Source organism: Vanessa tameamea, chromosome 22, assembly GCF_037043105.1.
Source record: "Vanessa tameamea isolate UH-Manoa-2023 chromosome 22, ilVanTame1 primary haplotype, whole genome shotgun sequence".
Lineage (NCBI taxonomy): Eukaryota > Metazoa > Arthropoda > Insecta > Lepidoptera > Nymphalidae > Vanessa > Vanessa tameamea.
In genome coordinates this window covers 5,119,534-5,137,878 of record NC_087330.1, presented here as the reverse complement: position 1 = coordinate 5,137,878, position 18,345 = coordinate 5,119,534, and the positions used below count along the sequence as shown (strand labels likewise).

The 18,345-nt window shown below is 31.5% G+C and overlaps 2 protein-coding genes and 1 long non-coding RNA gene across 3 annotated transcripts; 2 read left to right on the top strand and 1 right to left on the bottom strand.

Annotated features, from left to right (window-relative positions):
* The first annotated feature begins 19 nt into the window (after positions 1 to 19).
* On the top strand, positions 20 to 1,228 carry LOC135193936 (uncharacterized). Its single transcript, XR_010309521.1, has 2 exons — positions 20 to 56; positions 153 to 1,228. It is a non-coding gene; the product is annotated as an uncharacterized LOC135193936 (long non-coding RNA).
* A 1,218-nt stretch (positions 1,229 to 2,446) lies between these two features.
* LOC113398131 (uncharacterized protein) lies at positions 2,447 to 8,639 on the bottom strand. The gene is made up of 11 exons (XM_026636728.2): positions 8,176 to 8,639; positions 7,928 to 8,044; positions 7,337 to 7,603; positions 6,739 to 6,906; positions 6,027 to 6,216; positions 5,292 to 5,469; positions 4,712 to 4,874; positions 4,237 to 4,342; positions 3,792 to 3,953; positions 3,423 to 3,522; positions 2,447 to 2,989 (listed from the first exon to the last, which is right to left on the bottom strand). Exons 1-11 carry the CDS (start codon positions 8,444 to 8,446, stop codon positions 2,486 to 2,488), a joined length of 2,226 nt encoding a protein of 741 aa, XP_026492513.2. The 5' UTR covers positions 8,447 to 8,639; the 3' UTR covers positions 2,447 to 2,485.
* A 1,277-nt stretch (positions 8,640 to 9,916) lies between these two features.
* LOC113398133 (protein arginine methyltransferase NDUFAF7 homolog, mitochondrial) lies at positions 9,917 to 14,844 on the top strand. Its single transcript, XM_026636732.2, has 6 exons — positions 9,917 to 10,449; positions 10,999 to 11,139; positions 11,641 to 11,760; positions 12,304 to 12,564; positions 13,342 to 13,533; positions 14,579 to 14,844. The coding sequence occupies exons 1-6, from the start codon at positions 10,030 to 10,032 to the stop codon at positions 14,753 to 14,755; spliced, it is 1,311 nt and encodes a 436-aa protein (XP_026492517.2). The 5' UTR covers positions 9,917 to 10,029; the 3' UTR covers positions 14,756 to 14,844.
* The last annotated feature ends 3,501 nt before the right edge of the window (positions 14,845 to 18,345 follow it).

Here is an 18,345-nt window from a genome sequence, read left to right as displayed (position 1 = left end):
AATTATAAAATATAATTATTTATAATTCAAAAGTTGATTGAACCGTTAGCACTTTAGTAAATATTACATTTATATTAAAAAAAAATGTATAACAGTTTTAGGAATTCTAAAAAGTCTAACCTAAATGTGCTTAAGAAATCTAAAAGGAACAGCATATTTTGTCACAAAAATAAGTCAAAACAAACAGTTCAACAAACAAATAAACAGTTCAAAATGACACCAAATGTGTATAAAACTGATTTCCTAATATTTTTTAACTTTTTAGTGTATATTATAGTTTAAACGAATTTATTTATTTTAGAAATTCCCTAAAGTATATAACATTAGGGAATTTCTTTAAATTATTTTATACAAGATTGAAAGTATACATATTCCTCGATACAAGCAATAATGTAAACGTCACCATCATGTACTAAGTATATAATGATAAAGCCTCTCATTTGACATGTGAGTTTCTATATTCCTATATCTATATAGCAAAATGTCTCGACTTGTTTGACTTTAAAAATAAGATTAAATTAATGTTGATACAGAATGTTAACTAACGAAAGGTGTTTCCTCCCAATATACCATAACACTAAATATAGTGTGAGCAAGGTTGTCATCCTAAGAAAATCAATTGCCCAGTTTATTTTATGATTTTTACGTTGTATACATATACTGAAGCTGATGAACTAATTTAACAGTACAAAGGTCTGTTAAATGGGCGGGGGTTAACAATGGCCCAAAATGTGCAATAAGGGCATGTCAAATTCGCGTAATAAATTTAAAAAAAAGTTGTTGATATGAAGTAATCATTCGTTTCAATTTGGACTACATCATTGCTATTATTTATGAATTTACAATATATCGATAATAGCCAATAATAATATCGGTTAGTGTGAACATATTGCGTTAGTTAATATTATATTATATAATCGTAGTTTATTATCAGTTAAATATAGTTACAATATTTTTTTGTGTGACGTCATGTCTCAGGGGTATTTAGTATTATATAAAGTAAACTATATTAACACATGATCGTGCCTTGTGTAGATTTATACGACTATTTAAAAGATGGCTAACTTTTTTTAAATCGTTAAGAATAAGTCTGTAATTGGAGTGTTTAAAATTTTCGAACATTATCACGTATCGATTGAACTGAATTTTTAGTATAAGTTTTTATGTAAAATCCTTGTGAAAACTGTTTTTTCATAACGTCTTTTATATAATAAAAATATTTAAGTAATCATGAGTTTCTTTATATGTATTGTAATAACTTTTAGAATTATTAGTTTATCATTGTTAATGTTTTTTAAAAGTTCTCAAGAGAATCCTTTGTCTAGATTGTACAACTATTTCTTTAAAGTCTGTCAGGGGTGAAGCACTAACTGTCAGCTAATTCAAATTTGGGAGTGAATGCGCGACGTACGACACAACGTGGGCCCGTCAGACAAGAACACATGATACGACGCGCTCACAACCTCTGGTTGGACAGGATCTCTGACCTCTACTTCCATCAATGTTGAAGTTGATTACCTCGAGTTGAATTTAAACCTATAACTAACCTAACTAAAATTTAAGTTACAAACATATTATATTCGATACCTAAAGTGGATCAAAACTGCCGAAACAAAATATCAATATTTATATTTGTTCAGTTCTTTAAAATGAGAATATTAATAGTAAATATTTTTATTTTATATGTTATAAGTAGGTCAACTGGCCAACGGACCACCCGAAGGTAAATAGTCACAACTGCCAAGACATTGATACTGCAAGAAATATTAACCATTCCTCACTAAGATGTTATGACCCTTGTGACACTGGCCACTTACCCTTCTAACCGGAACACAACACTACTAAGTATTGTTTGACGGTAGAATATATTATGAATGGGTAACATAGGCCCACACGGGCTTACACTGAGCGCTGATGATACCTACCTATCAGTAAAAAATATTAATAACACTTATTTTGACTTTTATTTGTTATAAGTAGAAATAACTTCTTAAATGATATTGATATTTGAAATATGCATCTATATACATATAAATAAATATATATTGGATAGTGTATGTGGCAGTGCTAGGCAAATTACTGGTACCCACAATTCGTACGGCGTGTTAGTGGCGACCGTACGCGCAACAGCATCCCAGCACCACGTACAGTGAGCCACCGACAATGAAAAATAACCGGGCGACCGAATACAGTGAAGATAGTTATTTAAATAAATGTTTATAGCGCTGAACAATTATTATTTTGCTAGTATAAGCAGATATGTGAGCTAAATATACATACTCTCTATCTCTTTTTCCTCTCATAATTTCTTTAATCATTTATATAATCACGATATTAAGATATAGGTTTCAAGAGAAATATTTTATATAAAGTATTGACAGCTTGTGTATCGTATATGAGAATACGAGTTTGTATATACCATTTAATTTGAAATAAAACGCAAACGAAATGGTATTAAATATATTTTCCTAACAAAAATAAACATTTAAATGAAACTACGGTCAGAGTTTCTCTTCTTATTTCTTTTTCCTGTTTTATTTTTGTTAACCTTTTGTTTTGGTTGTTTTATCCGTTCGCGAGCCATTTTCTTCAGCCTCATCGCCCGCTGGCTCTTCTTCTTCTCTACCTTGACGTTCTGTCTATGTAAGTCCGCTTGTGTTCTGAGTTTATGATTACTCCGCATTTTGTGCTGACTTCCTTCTTTGGCTGTCAATCCTGAATAATCTTCCGTATTATCTTGTCCGTGTCTTTGCACGAATCTCCCGGCTTCTTGTCTCTGACCATTATTTTGCTCGAATTTTCTCTTCTTCATGTAGCTCTCGTCTGGTGTGTTTTGTTTTCGCTTCTTCCCCCTACGTCTGTCCTTGCTTTGATCGTTATCTTGATTGTCTTTCTTTGCTACGGGATTATTCGCTATGGATTTTTCTAATCTCTTTTTTCTTGCGTTTAAAGCTGTACGGTCCTCTATTGAAAATGATACTATTGGCCTCTGAAATGAGAAGAACGTTTATATTAAAACTGTACTATACACTAGCCAGTTTTAAAACTAATATCGATCTAATGTCAAAAACCTGTTTATTTTCTCTTGCTTTTTATTACATTTCCAAATAACTACATACTCAAAAAATGTTTACGCACTAAACTTATACAGAAATATAAGTAACTTGTAAGTATACAGCAGTTGTTTGTTTCACGATGGCAACATACTAAATAAAACTGCATTTTTATGTATAACAGTATGACTATCAAAAAAGGAATATTATAACATATTACACGTCTATTGCAAATAATCTACATTAGTAACGGACATAAATTTATTTTGTTAGGTATAGATAAATGGTCATATAAATGATATGCGTGCTCTCAGTCATACCAGGATAACCTACTTCTTTCCTATTGACATTTCTAAACAATGTACTTACATTATTCTTGTCGAAAATATCAGGATTGTTGTTGAGTTTCCGCAGACACGCTAATGCGTCCTCATGTCGCATGAACATCACGAAGCCATATCCTTTAGATCTGTAAATATTTTTTTTTTTGTGAACTGTAAGTTAGTCTAAGAAACTGTAATAGTTCAATTTATAGCATGGTTACTCTTGTTTTTTGTGATGTTTTCTTTAATAAAACTAATGAATACTAAAAAATGTTACAGCGATATATAATTATGAAAGAGGTTATACGAGTACAGAGTCAGGTTTCGGTCGAAGTATCGTAACCGTCATACGTTAGTAAGACTGCCCCCCTGTTGGATGTTCAAACGAGTGATGTGCGCGTGCGCGTGTACTCACGGATGGAGGCCGTCCCGCTGCAGCGGCGCGCGCAGGTCGCGCATGACGCGCGCCTCGGTGATGGCGGCGCGCGGCGCGGCGCGGGCGCACGTGCGGCGCAGGCGCGCGTCGTCGCACGAGCTCGGCAGGTTCGACACCACCAGCCGGTAGCGCGACACGAATCTGAGCCCAACCGATTGCGTGAGTCGCTTGAGATACAGAGCGAACGTATGTGCACGGCCTTTTGTTTGAAGACGTCCAGGCGTTTATCTTTACCGCGAGCACACTTTGAGGTATTTCATGAGTTATTATAATATTATCCGTTGATGTGGTGACTGATGAGTATGAAATAGTATGACTAGGTGTAGCAATTATTAGTTTTCAACTTTAACTCATTTTTATCCAGTCAATTTGTCAAAGAGACGCGAGCGATTACTTTTAAATGTCCAATACGATATTATATTACCTGTTCAAATTCTTTAACATCTGCGTCTTACTGCGCTCGAGGGCGAGTCGCTTCGCCATGTCCGACGCGGACACGCCCGCGGCCGCCTTCGTGCCCGCCACGACCACTACGACACAAACAAACGACGTGCAAGCGTCACACGCAATATCGGTAACCTTTGTTTTTTTTTAAACTGACATTCTAGATATATATTATGTTTTACTTTATGTACCATTTTTAGAAGTCTATCGTATTTACAAATTTTCATATGTATCAAGACTATTTGAACTAACCTAACCTAATCCCGTTCGCCATTAATATACAATTACGAAATGAAATTTAGACGAGACAAAATCAAAAACAAACTAGGTTGACAGAACTACTTTCGCATTTATAAAATATATGTGAGTTTATTTCTTAATAAAATAAGTCACTTTTAAGAATATCTTTGCTGGTCTCGTTTCCAATTACCAAAAAGGTTTATATTTCCACCAACCTCCTTCCTTAACCAAGTACAAGTTACGGTTATCCTTGGGTTGCTTCTTGTTCCCCGTGCTGAGGTTGTCTCGTTTCAGCGCAGGCCTTACTTGCATCGCCTGTCCCTCCAGCCGTAGCTCGGCAGCACCTAGAGATAGGAAGCGTTCTGCGTCCTCTTTGTTCTGGAAACAGATTAAATTTGTTTAAATGTTTTTTGCTAAGTTTTGAACTACAAGCTGATACAAAGGACTATCGTCCAGGACTAGATACTTTATTGTTTTCATTGTCTGTGCAGTTATACACAAGTTTTTAGATAAGACACTGTACACACACTTCCATATTGTTAAAAAAGTTTTTTTTTTAATTTTCAATTTTTTCCAGTCAAGATACTAGATGACATAATTTTGATAGTAGTACAATAAGAAGCACTGTATCTTATTTTATAACCGGAATAATCTTATGGAATGACTTTGTAAGGAACTTAAATTAAAAAAATCAGTAAGTGTCGAACCATCCATGCATGATCAACTAAAGGCTTCAGAAAAATCACAAAACTAAATTTCTACAAAAAAATCTAAACACACATCAATAAAACTTACCATAAATTTAACAAATCCAGAACCTTTAGAATGTTCAGTCATCTTATCGACGCAGATAAGAGCGTATTTCACTGGACCAGTCTTCTCGGCAAAGGTTCGTAGCTCATCATTGTCCACGCTAAATGGTATGTTCGTGAGAAACACCGTACAGCCGTCCTCGGCATCATTTAGTTTTATCCTATAAAATACGTCACATTATAAATAAACCGACAAAATGAAAACAACGAGTTATCAACTCTTACCGGTCAAATAAGTCGTAGGTGTTTTTTCATACCGTACTATCTAAAGTATTCAAAATACTTTCCGAAAATATTAAATATTGTTCACAACTTTGTCACTATGTAATTCTATAGAAAAGACGACTTAAAGTCGACTTAATTTTTACATATTTCAAGTCTATAAAACTTTGCGATCTCCAAGGGTTATCTTTCTCCAGCTTAGGAAACGATATCCAATTAATTTGAAATTGTTCCCTTTTATTGAAATCAATAATATATACAAATAATAGTTTACACAAACATGTAAGGGAAGGGGTGCAGGAAGTAGGGTAACTATTCTGACACAAACAAAAAACTAAATAAAGTCTCTGTGCCAAATTTCATCCAGATTCATTCAGCCATCCTGGCTTGATTGAGTAACAACCATCCATCCATCCAGCTAAGCAGTAATTAAAGTTATTAATATCAATGCTAGCTTACATACTTTTTTTTGTATATTATATAGAATATGCATTACCTTTGAAATTCAGGCTGAGTACTCGTTACACTTTTATTATCATCTTCACCATCATCATCTACCTCTTTCTCGGCATCTTCATCGTCCTCTGACTCATCATCTTCATCTTCATTTTCATCATCTTCGTCATCTTCTTCATCTTCAGACTTTACTTCATTTTCTGAATCAGATTCATCATCGTCCGATTCATCTGTAATTATAATAAGAGAATATATAGGAAAGGAAAGGGATGAGGATCTTATAATAATTTTTTTAAGTGGTAATTGAGAACTAAGTATAAATACGACGTTTGATTCTTCTAAGCAGTATATCAAGCTGTTAATAAGATAAAAAAACCATCAAGGAAAATGAGATCAGGTAATCTACCCAATGATGTGTAACTATTTCAAGACAATGCATTGATTTACAAGAATAGTGATGTTTGTTTTATACAAGTACGCATTTGAACCACCTTTCTTTTATATTTATTCTTGAGTTGAAAAATGTTTATTTTTTAAATGACAATTAAATACAAGAGGGCATTTCTGCAAAGTGTATTCATGTTAAGGATTAAAAGATTTTATTTGGTTTAATTTACAAACCCGAATGAATCTCTGAATGAATTTTTATAATGTGACCTGCATTATGGGCATATATAATAATCTAATACTTTATACTATTTAAACTTTCCCAATCTTAAATCTTTTGAAAACTTCTATTTGTATTTACTTACCTTTAATTTCCTGTTTTACATCTTCAGTGGAAACATTCATTTTATTGTCATCATCATCACTATCTGAATCTTCTTTCTTCACATTGTCTTGCATTTCCACCTGCTTGTTGACAACATGCTGCATATATTTATCTTTTGCTATCGCCCAATCTACTGATATTGGTCTACCTAAAAATATATCATTATTATTAAACTATACTTTTGTTTAGGATATAATAGTACAATTTTTGGGAAATATTCTATAAAGGATTTGTTTTAAGGTAATTATTATGTTTGGGATATAAATAAATATAATTTTTTTAATTACAATTATTTCTTAAAATCAAATTATTTCTTGAATATTAATAAGATTATTAGATTTTTTAATATATAAGACCATAAAATCTGTAATTATAAATTTGGTAAATTTTATTATTATTTATTACATTATTTTATAATTATGCTTGTTTATAAGAAAGAAAATTTATAAGTAGGAAATAGAACAACTGTACTTTTGTATCATTCACACAAACAACCCTAGAAGGCATAATATATGAGAAAAAAATCAATGAGAGCAAAATAAACTAACAATTATTTTTTTGCTTAAGTGTTTACTTACCCAAGAATGGTTTCATATTTGTTTGTGATATTGCTTCTGTAGCCATTGGAACATTTTTAAAATGTACAAATGCACACCCGACAAGTTTTCCATCAGGTTTCTTCAATAATTTTACTTCTTGCACCACACCATATGGATCAAAATGCTCTTTTAGCGACTCCTCTGTTGCTTTAAAAGATATATTACGAACTATAAGGCGAGCTCTACGATTAAATCTTGTCTTGTCCTTTTCTTCTTTTGACATTGGTTTATCATCTGTGTTTTCATCTTAAATAAAGGAAAAAAAAATTACTTGAACTGATGTGAATGAATGGATCGAATAAGATCTATCTAGACAGTCATTACTGACTTAAACAGATGCTAACTTGTACTTATTATCAACATCACTATTGTTGTACAAAAACCTGATAAAGAGCAGCATAATTAAATGAACTTCAAACCTTATTCTAAACAAAAGAGGATGTAGTATGCACTTGATATAATTCATAATACACATTAAAACTGCTTAACTGTAGTTTTCATGTTAATTTTGTCACTGACTTAATAATTTTTTTTGAATTTTCTATAAGTATTTATTAACCAATCATATACCTTTAATATCTGGTTTAGAGTTATCTGTTACATTGTTAAATTTCTTTGGACCATTACTCTGAATTTCTTCATTATATTTACGTTGTGGCACCGCCCAAGAAACATATATTGGCCGACCTGAAAATTTAATTTAGTTCAGTAGTTAGTTTAAATACCCAAATACACTTCTTTGAACATATTTATATATTTAAAATGAATAAATGAGGTTCTATTAATTGTTAAATTAAATAAAATATTAAAATGGGTACCAAGAAATGCTTTCTTATTTGTTGCAGCTAAAGCTTTATTGGCCATAGGAACATGAGTGTAGTGCACAAAAGCACACCCAACGAGCCTTCCATCGGGCTTTTTTAATAATTTAACCTCTTCTACGGTGCCGTATTGTGAAAAATATTCTCTGACATTCTCGTCAGTAGCTTTAAACGATATATTTCTCACTATTAAACGAGCATTTTGGTTAACTCCATCTTTATATTTTGTGTTACTTTCAGGGTCCACATTATTATCATCTTCAGTCATTTTTGCAAAGTTAAGTTAACGTACACTTTTATCAATGTTTTAAGGTTTTCATAAAACTTATGCTCATTAAATAAAAGAATACATGTATTTTTAAAATAATTATGCTATTACAGCTATTATTTCATAGAATAATTTTGTTTTCCTTGAAATATAATTTGCGCACGCGATACGCACATTGTTTTCAATATTTGACATTGGCTATAAAACAAAATTGACATTGACAGTTAATGTTAATATTGTACAGAATAAAAAACGCTATAATAATTAGTAAAAAGAAAATTGATTTATGTAACGAACGCCTAAAAACTCCACAAATTAATATTTTTTTATTAAATATATTTGATTATCTATTGTAAGATAAAGTTATAACAACGTATTAGTCTAGTATATACAGCTGTAAACGAAGGCTAACTATTGTCATTTCAAATTAAAATAAATATACATAATGTAAACTACCCAATCATAGCTTCAACCAGGTATCCCATCATGGTACTCGTGGTAGAAATGTAGGTATCATTCAAGTTATCCCATTAGCGGCTAAGTTATTCAAATCTCTTCTCCGTATTTTTACAAAATTAACTAAATAAATTAGACGTGAACGCATTACTCGCATCAAATATGAGTCTTTTTGGATTTCCAAATACTTTTAATATCTTGCTAGGCTCATTGATAACACATTTACTTTCAATACTCTTTAAAGGCGAAATAAAAACGAATTTAGTAAAAGAATCCACTATCAATTATACAAGGTTATTGGTAATTCGACGTATTCCCGTTAGGAGGTGATAGGGGTGATTATTTGCGATAATTTTAACCCCCATATGCATTTAGTCTTTATTTACTAACTTATCATTTGATATTAAGCCAGTGGCGGTAAAATCCTAGATTATATAGCGTGCCCAAGACCTTGTTGCTGGAGGAGGAGTACAACAAAAAACGTTTAATTAGTAAACTAGTCTAAATGACAATTTACACTGTCAAATTCATATCCTTTATCAAATGTAGAAAATATAATATCCATAGTTCCAAATGGATTTAAAAACTTTAATTACTAAAGTCATAATGTACTGCATACTAGTACCCCGCAAACAAACAACTTTTTATCAGCTTTCGGTTATACTAGATAACCCATAACATAATGTACAATCATCTTATGAACATTTGTAAACCTGAAAAAATTAACTGGGGTTTGTAAATTATGCGAATGTAATGAATATTCTTTAGCATAATCAGAAACAGTTAGGGAATAATCGCTACCCGTATTAATAAATGCACGACATTCAAAATTATTTTTAATTTTAATGTTTTTATTTGTTTAGATTCGAACTCAACTTTTTAATCTTTTTCCGGTTTCGTTTTTAAGCTGCATGCATGCCATGCATGCATGCAGCTTAAAAACTTTAAATTTTAAAATTTAATTTTTTTATAGTGTTGCCGACTTCAAATATCATAGTAACAACACTGTACTCAATTTAAGACAAATCTAACTCCCAGCTGATTGTCAAAGTTGACAAAATAAAATATTATTTAGTTAATTAGGTTATAAATTCTACTAAATAATAAATACTCAGAGTCTAAATAAAATGAATACACGTTATATATTTCGCTCTCTGAGCAGACCTGTGATTTTAAATATGTGTAGAAGGCATAAAGGATACAAGATTATAAAGCGTCCGGACCCCAATACTTTAAAAATGCCTAATCTCAGTGACGCACCGAGTATTATGGATATAATTAAAGAAAAAGTTCGATTAAATGGACCGTTAACTGTTGCCGAATATATGAACATTGTTATAACTAATCCTACAGAAGGTTATTATATGAAAAAGGATGTGATTGGTGAGACAGGAGACTTTATAACTTCACCGGAAATTAGTCAACTGTTTGGTGAGATTTTAGCGATCTGGTTCTATGCAGAAACTCAGAAAATGTGTCTTGGCAAGCCACTCCAAATTGTCGAACTAGGACCAGGAAAAGCTACATTGTTGATAGATTTGTTAAGGGTAATTGTATCTTCAATCTCACATTTTTTAAATAAAAATATTCAAGCACTAACACTACCATTCACATCTATCTCTCTTGAGCTTGTTGCTGTATCAGTATATTAGTAGCTAAGATCAAAATGAGTTTAAACTATGATTCACTTTAACCTTACTGGCCACAGTAAATAAAAAAAAATCTGAATTCTCTTTAGAGATATTAATAAAATAATAACAAATTTAATTTATTTTTCTTATTATATAAATTACCAAATAAAATGAAATTAGTATTAGTTTTTTACTATTAATATATTATTTTGTTTAAATTGGTTATCAGTTTAGTTTTATGACTTTTTTTGTAATTATAAATAAAAGTATTCTTCATACTTCAATATATTTAGATATGCATATATCTTCATTTAAAACATCTTAAATTTTGTGATATTCAATTGATAAAATTAGCTCAAAGAAAGTTTAAGAAATAAATACAGTCTAAAGCCAATGCTTTACTGCTTACTATCTTTAGAATAAGTTAATTAATAAATATTCTAATATATTATTAACATTTTTCAGGTATTAAATCGTTATGGATACAAAGCTAATGATCTTAGTCTTCACCTCGTAGAAATATCATCAACAATGCAGCTGTTTCAAGCGAACAGATTGTGTGCTACTCACAGAGAGACTGATTTATTCCTACCATACAATTATGAGGTAAAGTGTACCAGTCTACTTCTAACTATATGTGAATTGAAATTCACATCTATACATCATATTGAATAAAGTAGTTTTAACATAAATAAGAAGAATTAAGATAAAAAATGACTTTACAGAGTTAAAGATTTTTTTAATAATATTTTGTAAGTTCTTAATATTAACTTTGTATGTGTTATGTCTATTAATGTATAACCTAGTATGAATATTACATTTAGTAAAGAAAGTAATAGCCCATAAATATCCCAATGGGGGATAAAGTCTCCTCCCCCTTAAAAGAAAAGGTTACATTTAACACAACACTAAATAAGAATGTTGCAATACTAACTATTAATGTTAAAATTATTATAAATGAATATAAACTATTACAAATTTAAGTGAGCAGTATTTGAAAAATTATAAGAACTCAATTTTTTTTTTAAGTATTCAAGTTTTTATTTTTAAGTATATTTATCCTGAACAAAACAGCCAATAGTATCAATAATGATGTTTACATTTTAGGGGGAAACAGTGAGCGGTATTAAAGTCTATTGGTACAATGATTTAAAAAAAGTACCTAACAATTTTTCATGGTACATTGCCCATGAATTTTTTGATGTCTTACCCATACATAAATTTGAAGTAAGTAAAATGTATTGTATTATACACTACTCTACAATCTACGAAACAAGCATCAAAAGCCGAAAATACCGGCTTGCCGGGTTTGCTTGAAGAAGGAGCTTTTAAAGGTCTCTCGATCTTTTTCTCACCTTAACCTCGTACTTATTACACTACGACTCACTAGAGTAATGTTAATCTTACTTAAATTATAAAAGTGAAAGTTTGTAAGGATGGAAGAGTGGATCTTTGTTACTCTTTAACCCATAAACTACTAAACATATTTGGCTGAAATTTGTGGAATAGGCATACCCTGACTTTACACATACGCATGTCTAACACATACTCCCTCCCCTCTTACGCGGACTAAAGCTACAACAAAAATTACAAAAAATTTTGGTATCGCTATAATAAAACCCAAAAAGCCTTTAGAAGCGAAGTTATTATCATTTGGATTAAGTACTTAAAAATTTCATACAATTATGTAATTATATTTCAAATTAGCAAATGACGTAAATGAAACTGAATTATTATGAAAATGTACATTTAGTAATACTAATTTTATAGAAAACAGAAAATGGATGGCGGGAAATCCTCATAGAACTTGATGAGAATGAAAAATTGCAATACAGAATAGCAGCCAATGAGACACAGCCTGTTAGAACTTTAGTCAGGCCGCCTTTAGATGCTGGAGACAGGATGGAACTCGAAATCAGTCCTAGAGCTTTAGGTATCGCGAGACAACTCGCTACTAGAGTAGACCAGTACGGGGGACTTGCATTAATAGCTGACTATGGACACAACGGAGAGAAAGGAGACACTTTTAGGGTATTTTTTTTTTAAACGCCTTCTTTATTTATGGTTTGCACCATTTAATTACCAAGACAGAAAAGAAATACCATTTAATATTTTGTCGTACTAATTTAATCCTTGTCTTTGATATTATTTACTGAATTCAAACATTAGCGCAGAACTTTTTATAAAATATATACGCGGAAGGGCCATACGGACCATCTGATGGTAAGTGGTCACCATCGCCCATTGATATTGGCAAATCCAATGCGCCGTTGACTTTGGGAACTAAGATGTTAAGTCCATTGTGCTGTAGTTACAACGGTGAGTAATCACCCTTCAAACCGAAACACAAAAAATACGATGAGGTGAGGTTTTTACCTACACAGACTGGCTTGCACAAAGTATAGCTTTGAAAACTATACCTAAGCTTTTACTTTTACTAAGCTTTAGGTTGTAAGCTTAGAAAAAAATCATGTCATTTTTCGTATTCCATTCTTATAAGCATAATCGCTTGTGTGGTAGTTAGGCAATACTCATGAGTTATTATTTATGATTTAATTTATTCAAAAAACTTTTTTTAATAGTTAACGAAGAAGTTCTTAATTTGAAAATATTCTCTTTATACATTATTTTTCAATAAAACAGGTCCTACCAATACTGTTTATATATTCAGAATACCAAAGGGCAATAGTCCAAGGTATCGAGATCAAATCTACAGCTTCCATATCACCTTCTGTACATATCTTTAAAGTTAAGCGACTTTAGGTTTAAATGTTATATAAAATATATTATAATGTCAATTTTTTTAAGGCATTTCACAAACACAAAATTGTAGACCCGCTAGAGAATCCTGGTAATTCAGACCTAACAGCTGATGTGGATTTTAGTCAATTGAGGATATCTGCGTCAATGTCACCAGGAGCGGAAAATTATGCCGTCGTTCTAGGACCGGTCAAACAGATGGAGTTCTTAGAACGAATGCAAGCTAGAGTTCGATTACAGGTAACATAATTAATGTGAAAGATATTGTACCTAGTCTTTATACAACTTGTATACAGGCAAATTTATTGTCTTAAGTTTTTTACCAAATTTTTTAATACTAAATTGGTACCCTACAAAGACTTTAGCCTATCTTTAGAGACTGAATACCAGTGTTTTTTATTGATAATTTTGTATATGTCACCATATTATTATAAATACCGTTAAATTATAATCTATCTCGTAATATTTTAATCTTTCGAGAGATTGTGAACCTAAACTTACTGCTTACAATTTAACGCATTATTTTTAAATAGATTATATTCCACCGAAGCTACTTAAAGTTAAATTATAAAAACTCTAACCTAACCAAAAGATTATTAACTATCGGACTTTCATGCGTTTTATTGTAAGTGATATCACCGTTTACAATCTATCGACGGTTAAAAAAACTCGCGAGATAGATTATAATCTAAAGGTATTTACAATTTTACTGTAATATATACACTAACAGATATTTTTGGTGGTAGGCCATGTAAATTCTCGTCTGAGTCAAGTCAAGCAATAATACTTAGTATCGTTTCGGTTGGAAGGGTGAGTGAGGCACAGAGGACATAACAACTTAGTTCCCAAGGTTGGTAGCGCATTGGCGATGTAAGAATTGACTCAAAATTTTTACCGAGCCAATATCTTTGACCAAGTTTCCCATTTAGTCGTCCACCTACCAATGTAATAAAAAAACTTGTACTAACGGTGAAGTAACAAAATCCGAGATTGTTTTGTATTAATAGAAAACTCGAATATCTCTAGAGATTCTACGTAATAGGCTTTGTATGTATGTACTAAATCTATGTATGCATAAGTAATATAGATTGCAGTAGGAGCAGCTTGATGGATGGAGATTTTAAAATCAATCAAATGTTTTCATTTTGTATATATACGACCACCATTACCACGGTTTTGCGACAATGAAACAAATATTTTGATATTATATAGGTACATACTAATATAACCAAAGTGTGTGTTCTTGTATATTCAAAAGATAAAAAATGTTATTGTTTTGTTTTAGGTATTAATTGATAGTGCTAAAACCGACGAAGATAAAGAGAAAATCAAGGCATCATATGAAATGCTGGTCGATCCAACAAAAATGGGGGAAAGATTTAAATTCATGGCATTTTATCCTTCTGCAATGGCCAGTATATTAGAAAAGATACCCCCTTTGGGATTCTCAACCCCAAAATAGTAATTAAAAATGACATCAATACCAAAATATTCGATCTAAGCCTTTAAGTTTGTATTTATTAGGAAAAACAATTATAATGCTAAATAATTCATTCGTTTTTTTTTTTATTCATCTTTAATCGGTTCATTTTGCCGAAATATTATTTTTGTAGCTTTTTATTAGGAAAAATCAATATTTTGAAGTACTTTTTCAAACATAGTAGAATACCCTATTCTTACCAAACCGTCAGCATGAAATGCCATTCTAGCAATAAAATCAATAGGTACCATGGGTAATACATCAAGTAAATTCAAAAAAAGTAATTCAACAAGTTTAATTTTGATGTAGAAAAATAGCTGAAAAAAACAAATGAATACGAATCCAAATAGTATTGTATCAGTACGCCGTTAGCAACAAGCGCATGCCACAATATTCATCATTTCAAACTATAAATAGTTCTGACAAAAACTATTTAATATGAAACAAGAAGCAGGATGTGGTTTCGTTTGAAACATGAATAAGCTTTGAAAAGAACTGTTTATCTTCAAAGAAAACTATCTTGAATTCTTCACAACGTGTACTACACACACTTCACAATAGCGCGAGAGCGAGACAATCTATTTCACGCGTCTATCAATGGGGCTTACTTTTAATGTAGACGTTTTAATTTGATGTCCGGTACGCATCGAAACCTGGGTGTCGCATTATACGCCATTTGCGAGGTCTAAAGCACAATCTTTACTGCCAGTCCAGGTAGCGTGCACTCCCTCAATTTAGATAGGTTTACTGACGTCAACATACCATCCGATCAAACCGGAACCTTATAACTACAAGTTGAAGAAACTCCCGATGGACCAGGGATACGGAAAAGGCGACGGATCACGCCATGACAATCCACGAATTCCAGGGACTCGGAGACGGGAGATTTCATCAGGGATTCCAGAGCGCGAGGCTCCGAATATACAAAAGTGTTCCTCACGCCATTGTAACGATCATCAACACCAACACCTAATACAACCGAGCAGTCATTAGTCTCAATATATCCATTCACCAACGCGACATCATGGTCGCACAGGTACGCTTTCTATGATCCAGTTTGGAGCAGGGTCCACTTGCCACTACCAAAAATAAATAAAAAGCCAAACTCAATCTAGAAAACATTTAGTAAAGCTTTTAAAAATCCATATAAACATTTATTATATTTCAACTCAAAACTAAAACAATTCACAAATATTTGAAATTTTATGATGGCTATTTATATAATAATGAAGGAATATAGGATAACTAGTACTGGCCCGCGGCTCACTTGCGTCCTAAGGGTTGTTCATAAAAATTAGCCTTGCCCTTCTTTTGAGTTCAAGCTTACTTCATTACATTCGGGTTAAGGGGCTTGACAGTGAAAGTGCGATGGATAGCCTGACAGAGTTATTTAGAACTTACTTTACTACAAATAGTAAAATTCTTATGATATTTATTTCTATTTCATATACTTAATAGTGTAATATTTGAGATCATTTATTATTTTAGTATGATTACTATAATACTTTGGCTTCTTCAATCTACATCATTATCATCATCTAGTACATTAAATTTCACTGTATTTAATCAATAATTATAACATATGCTTCTTCAGGACTGTCTTCATAGTCACTTGCATCCATATTGGTTTCATTAGAATCTTCAGTCACCAGAATATTTGCCACATTTTTCTTAGGAAAAGTATAAATTTCCCTTTTCTTATTTTTCACACCTTTTAAGCATCGGTTTACAGTAGCATTGTGACATTGCAATCTATCTAAAACTTTGTTCTTATTAATGGGATTTATCCCACATTTTTCAAGTCCTTTCGAAATTTTATCAGTTAAATTGTTCTCTTATTGGCGAAAAAGCTTCTTCAGCATTGATGGAAAGAATATTTTAGGTATGGTGGCATGTGTTTTGTCATCTGTTTTTTCCATTGACAAAGTATATTCCTCCATTTGCTTTTCAAGTGACCAAAAACAGCAACATCCAGTGGATGTGTAACATAAAAAAACAAATTAAATATTATATTTCTTACATTCTCTTATTAAATCTATTAATTTTGTTGCCCATTTTATCCTCAGATGTAATGTGGCAATATAATTGACCTTACCCAGTCCTCGAAAGTTACAAACAACAGCCCTTAGGTCCATTTTCCATCCAGGTATCAGAAATATATTGTGCTTTATACAGTACATATGAAGGCAATAAAGTGCCATCTGCTGCAGCAGCAACCATGAGAGAGGTTGATCCCTTTATGTGGTTCATGGTCCTTTCTGGATATTTTACATTTCTCCTTATTAATAACTCTTTTCTAAATGGATCATCCATTAAGTTAGTTTAGTCGCAGATTTCTATATTTGTAAGTGGGACTCCCAGTAATGCTCTGGCTAACACATTAAAACAGTCTTCAATAATTTCTGATGAAGCAATTACTCCGGATCTTGTTACATTTTGACTTAGTCCTATAGATATTCTATTGCTGTCTTTTAACAAAAGATTTTACATAATCAGGACCTGGTACATTGTCATTAAATTTATTTATGTGGCGTCCTAAGCTGTCTAAGTATCCCTTTATTATAAGCCTCAAATCAATAGTTTCTAAGGGATACCCCCATTCAGAACACACATTAATATATTTAATTATATAATCTTCCTCTTCTGGCTTTAATGCTGGTTGTCCTCCTTGTTTTTTTCTTTAAAAATGTCTTATGTTGATATAAAACTGACTTTGTGATTTTGTATTTTTCTGCTATTTCATTCCTTAGAGGAACTTTATAATTCTATGATAATATCAATAGGTATAATTTATAATATAATTTACGTATTAAAAAAAAATAGAAAATATTTTTAAACATTTCACAAATTCGATCCTTTTTCTATGTCTGTTTACTGTTTAGGCAATGAATATATAAAAATTACCACACTTTTAGTAATCGAAGCTTGACAGTCGTCGTTCCTATTCAATAGGAATTCATTCCTATTTTCCCCAAAGTGTACCCCTAAAAATAAACTATTATTGTACCTCGTTTCAATATGTTACTCTTAACGCCATTTCATCAATTAATTAAACTCTTAAATTTATACTCACTCAGTAATCACAAATTAAATCATTAGTATCAGCTGTTTCTGGCGAAAATATATTTTAAAATATTTAAAGATATGTAAAGCATATGGTCTCTAACCAATGCTGTCAGCTCATATAATCCTATTTTCCCACACAAAGAACACAATATATATAATACAATATTTATATATTGTAAATATTCCTTAAGAACAAATAATCAATTTATATAGCATACCGTAATTATTTACGGAATAACAAATAAGTAAATAACTGTCACATTGGAAAATAAATATTTTGAATGTAAACAAATTAAATACTTTTAATTTTTAAAAATGTTTGCCTGTTAAGTTTATTAATTTTTGCAAAACAATACGGTCGGTTATTAAATTCCTCATCATTTTTTTTATACCTAAAACAATCAATAAATATAGTTTTTCCCTACCAACACATGAAAGATGCACTTTGTTCCACTGATAAATCATGAATTTCCGTGTGTCGTGACAGATTACTAAATATTATGTAT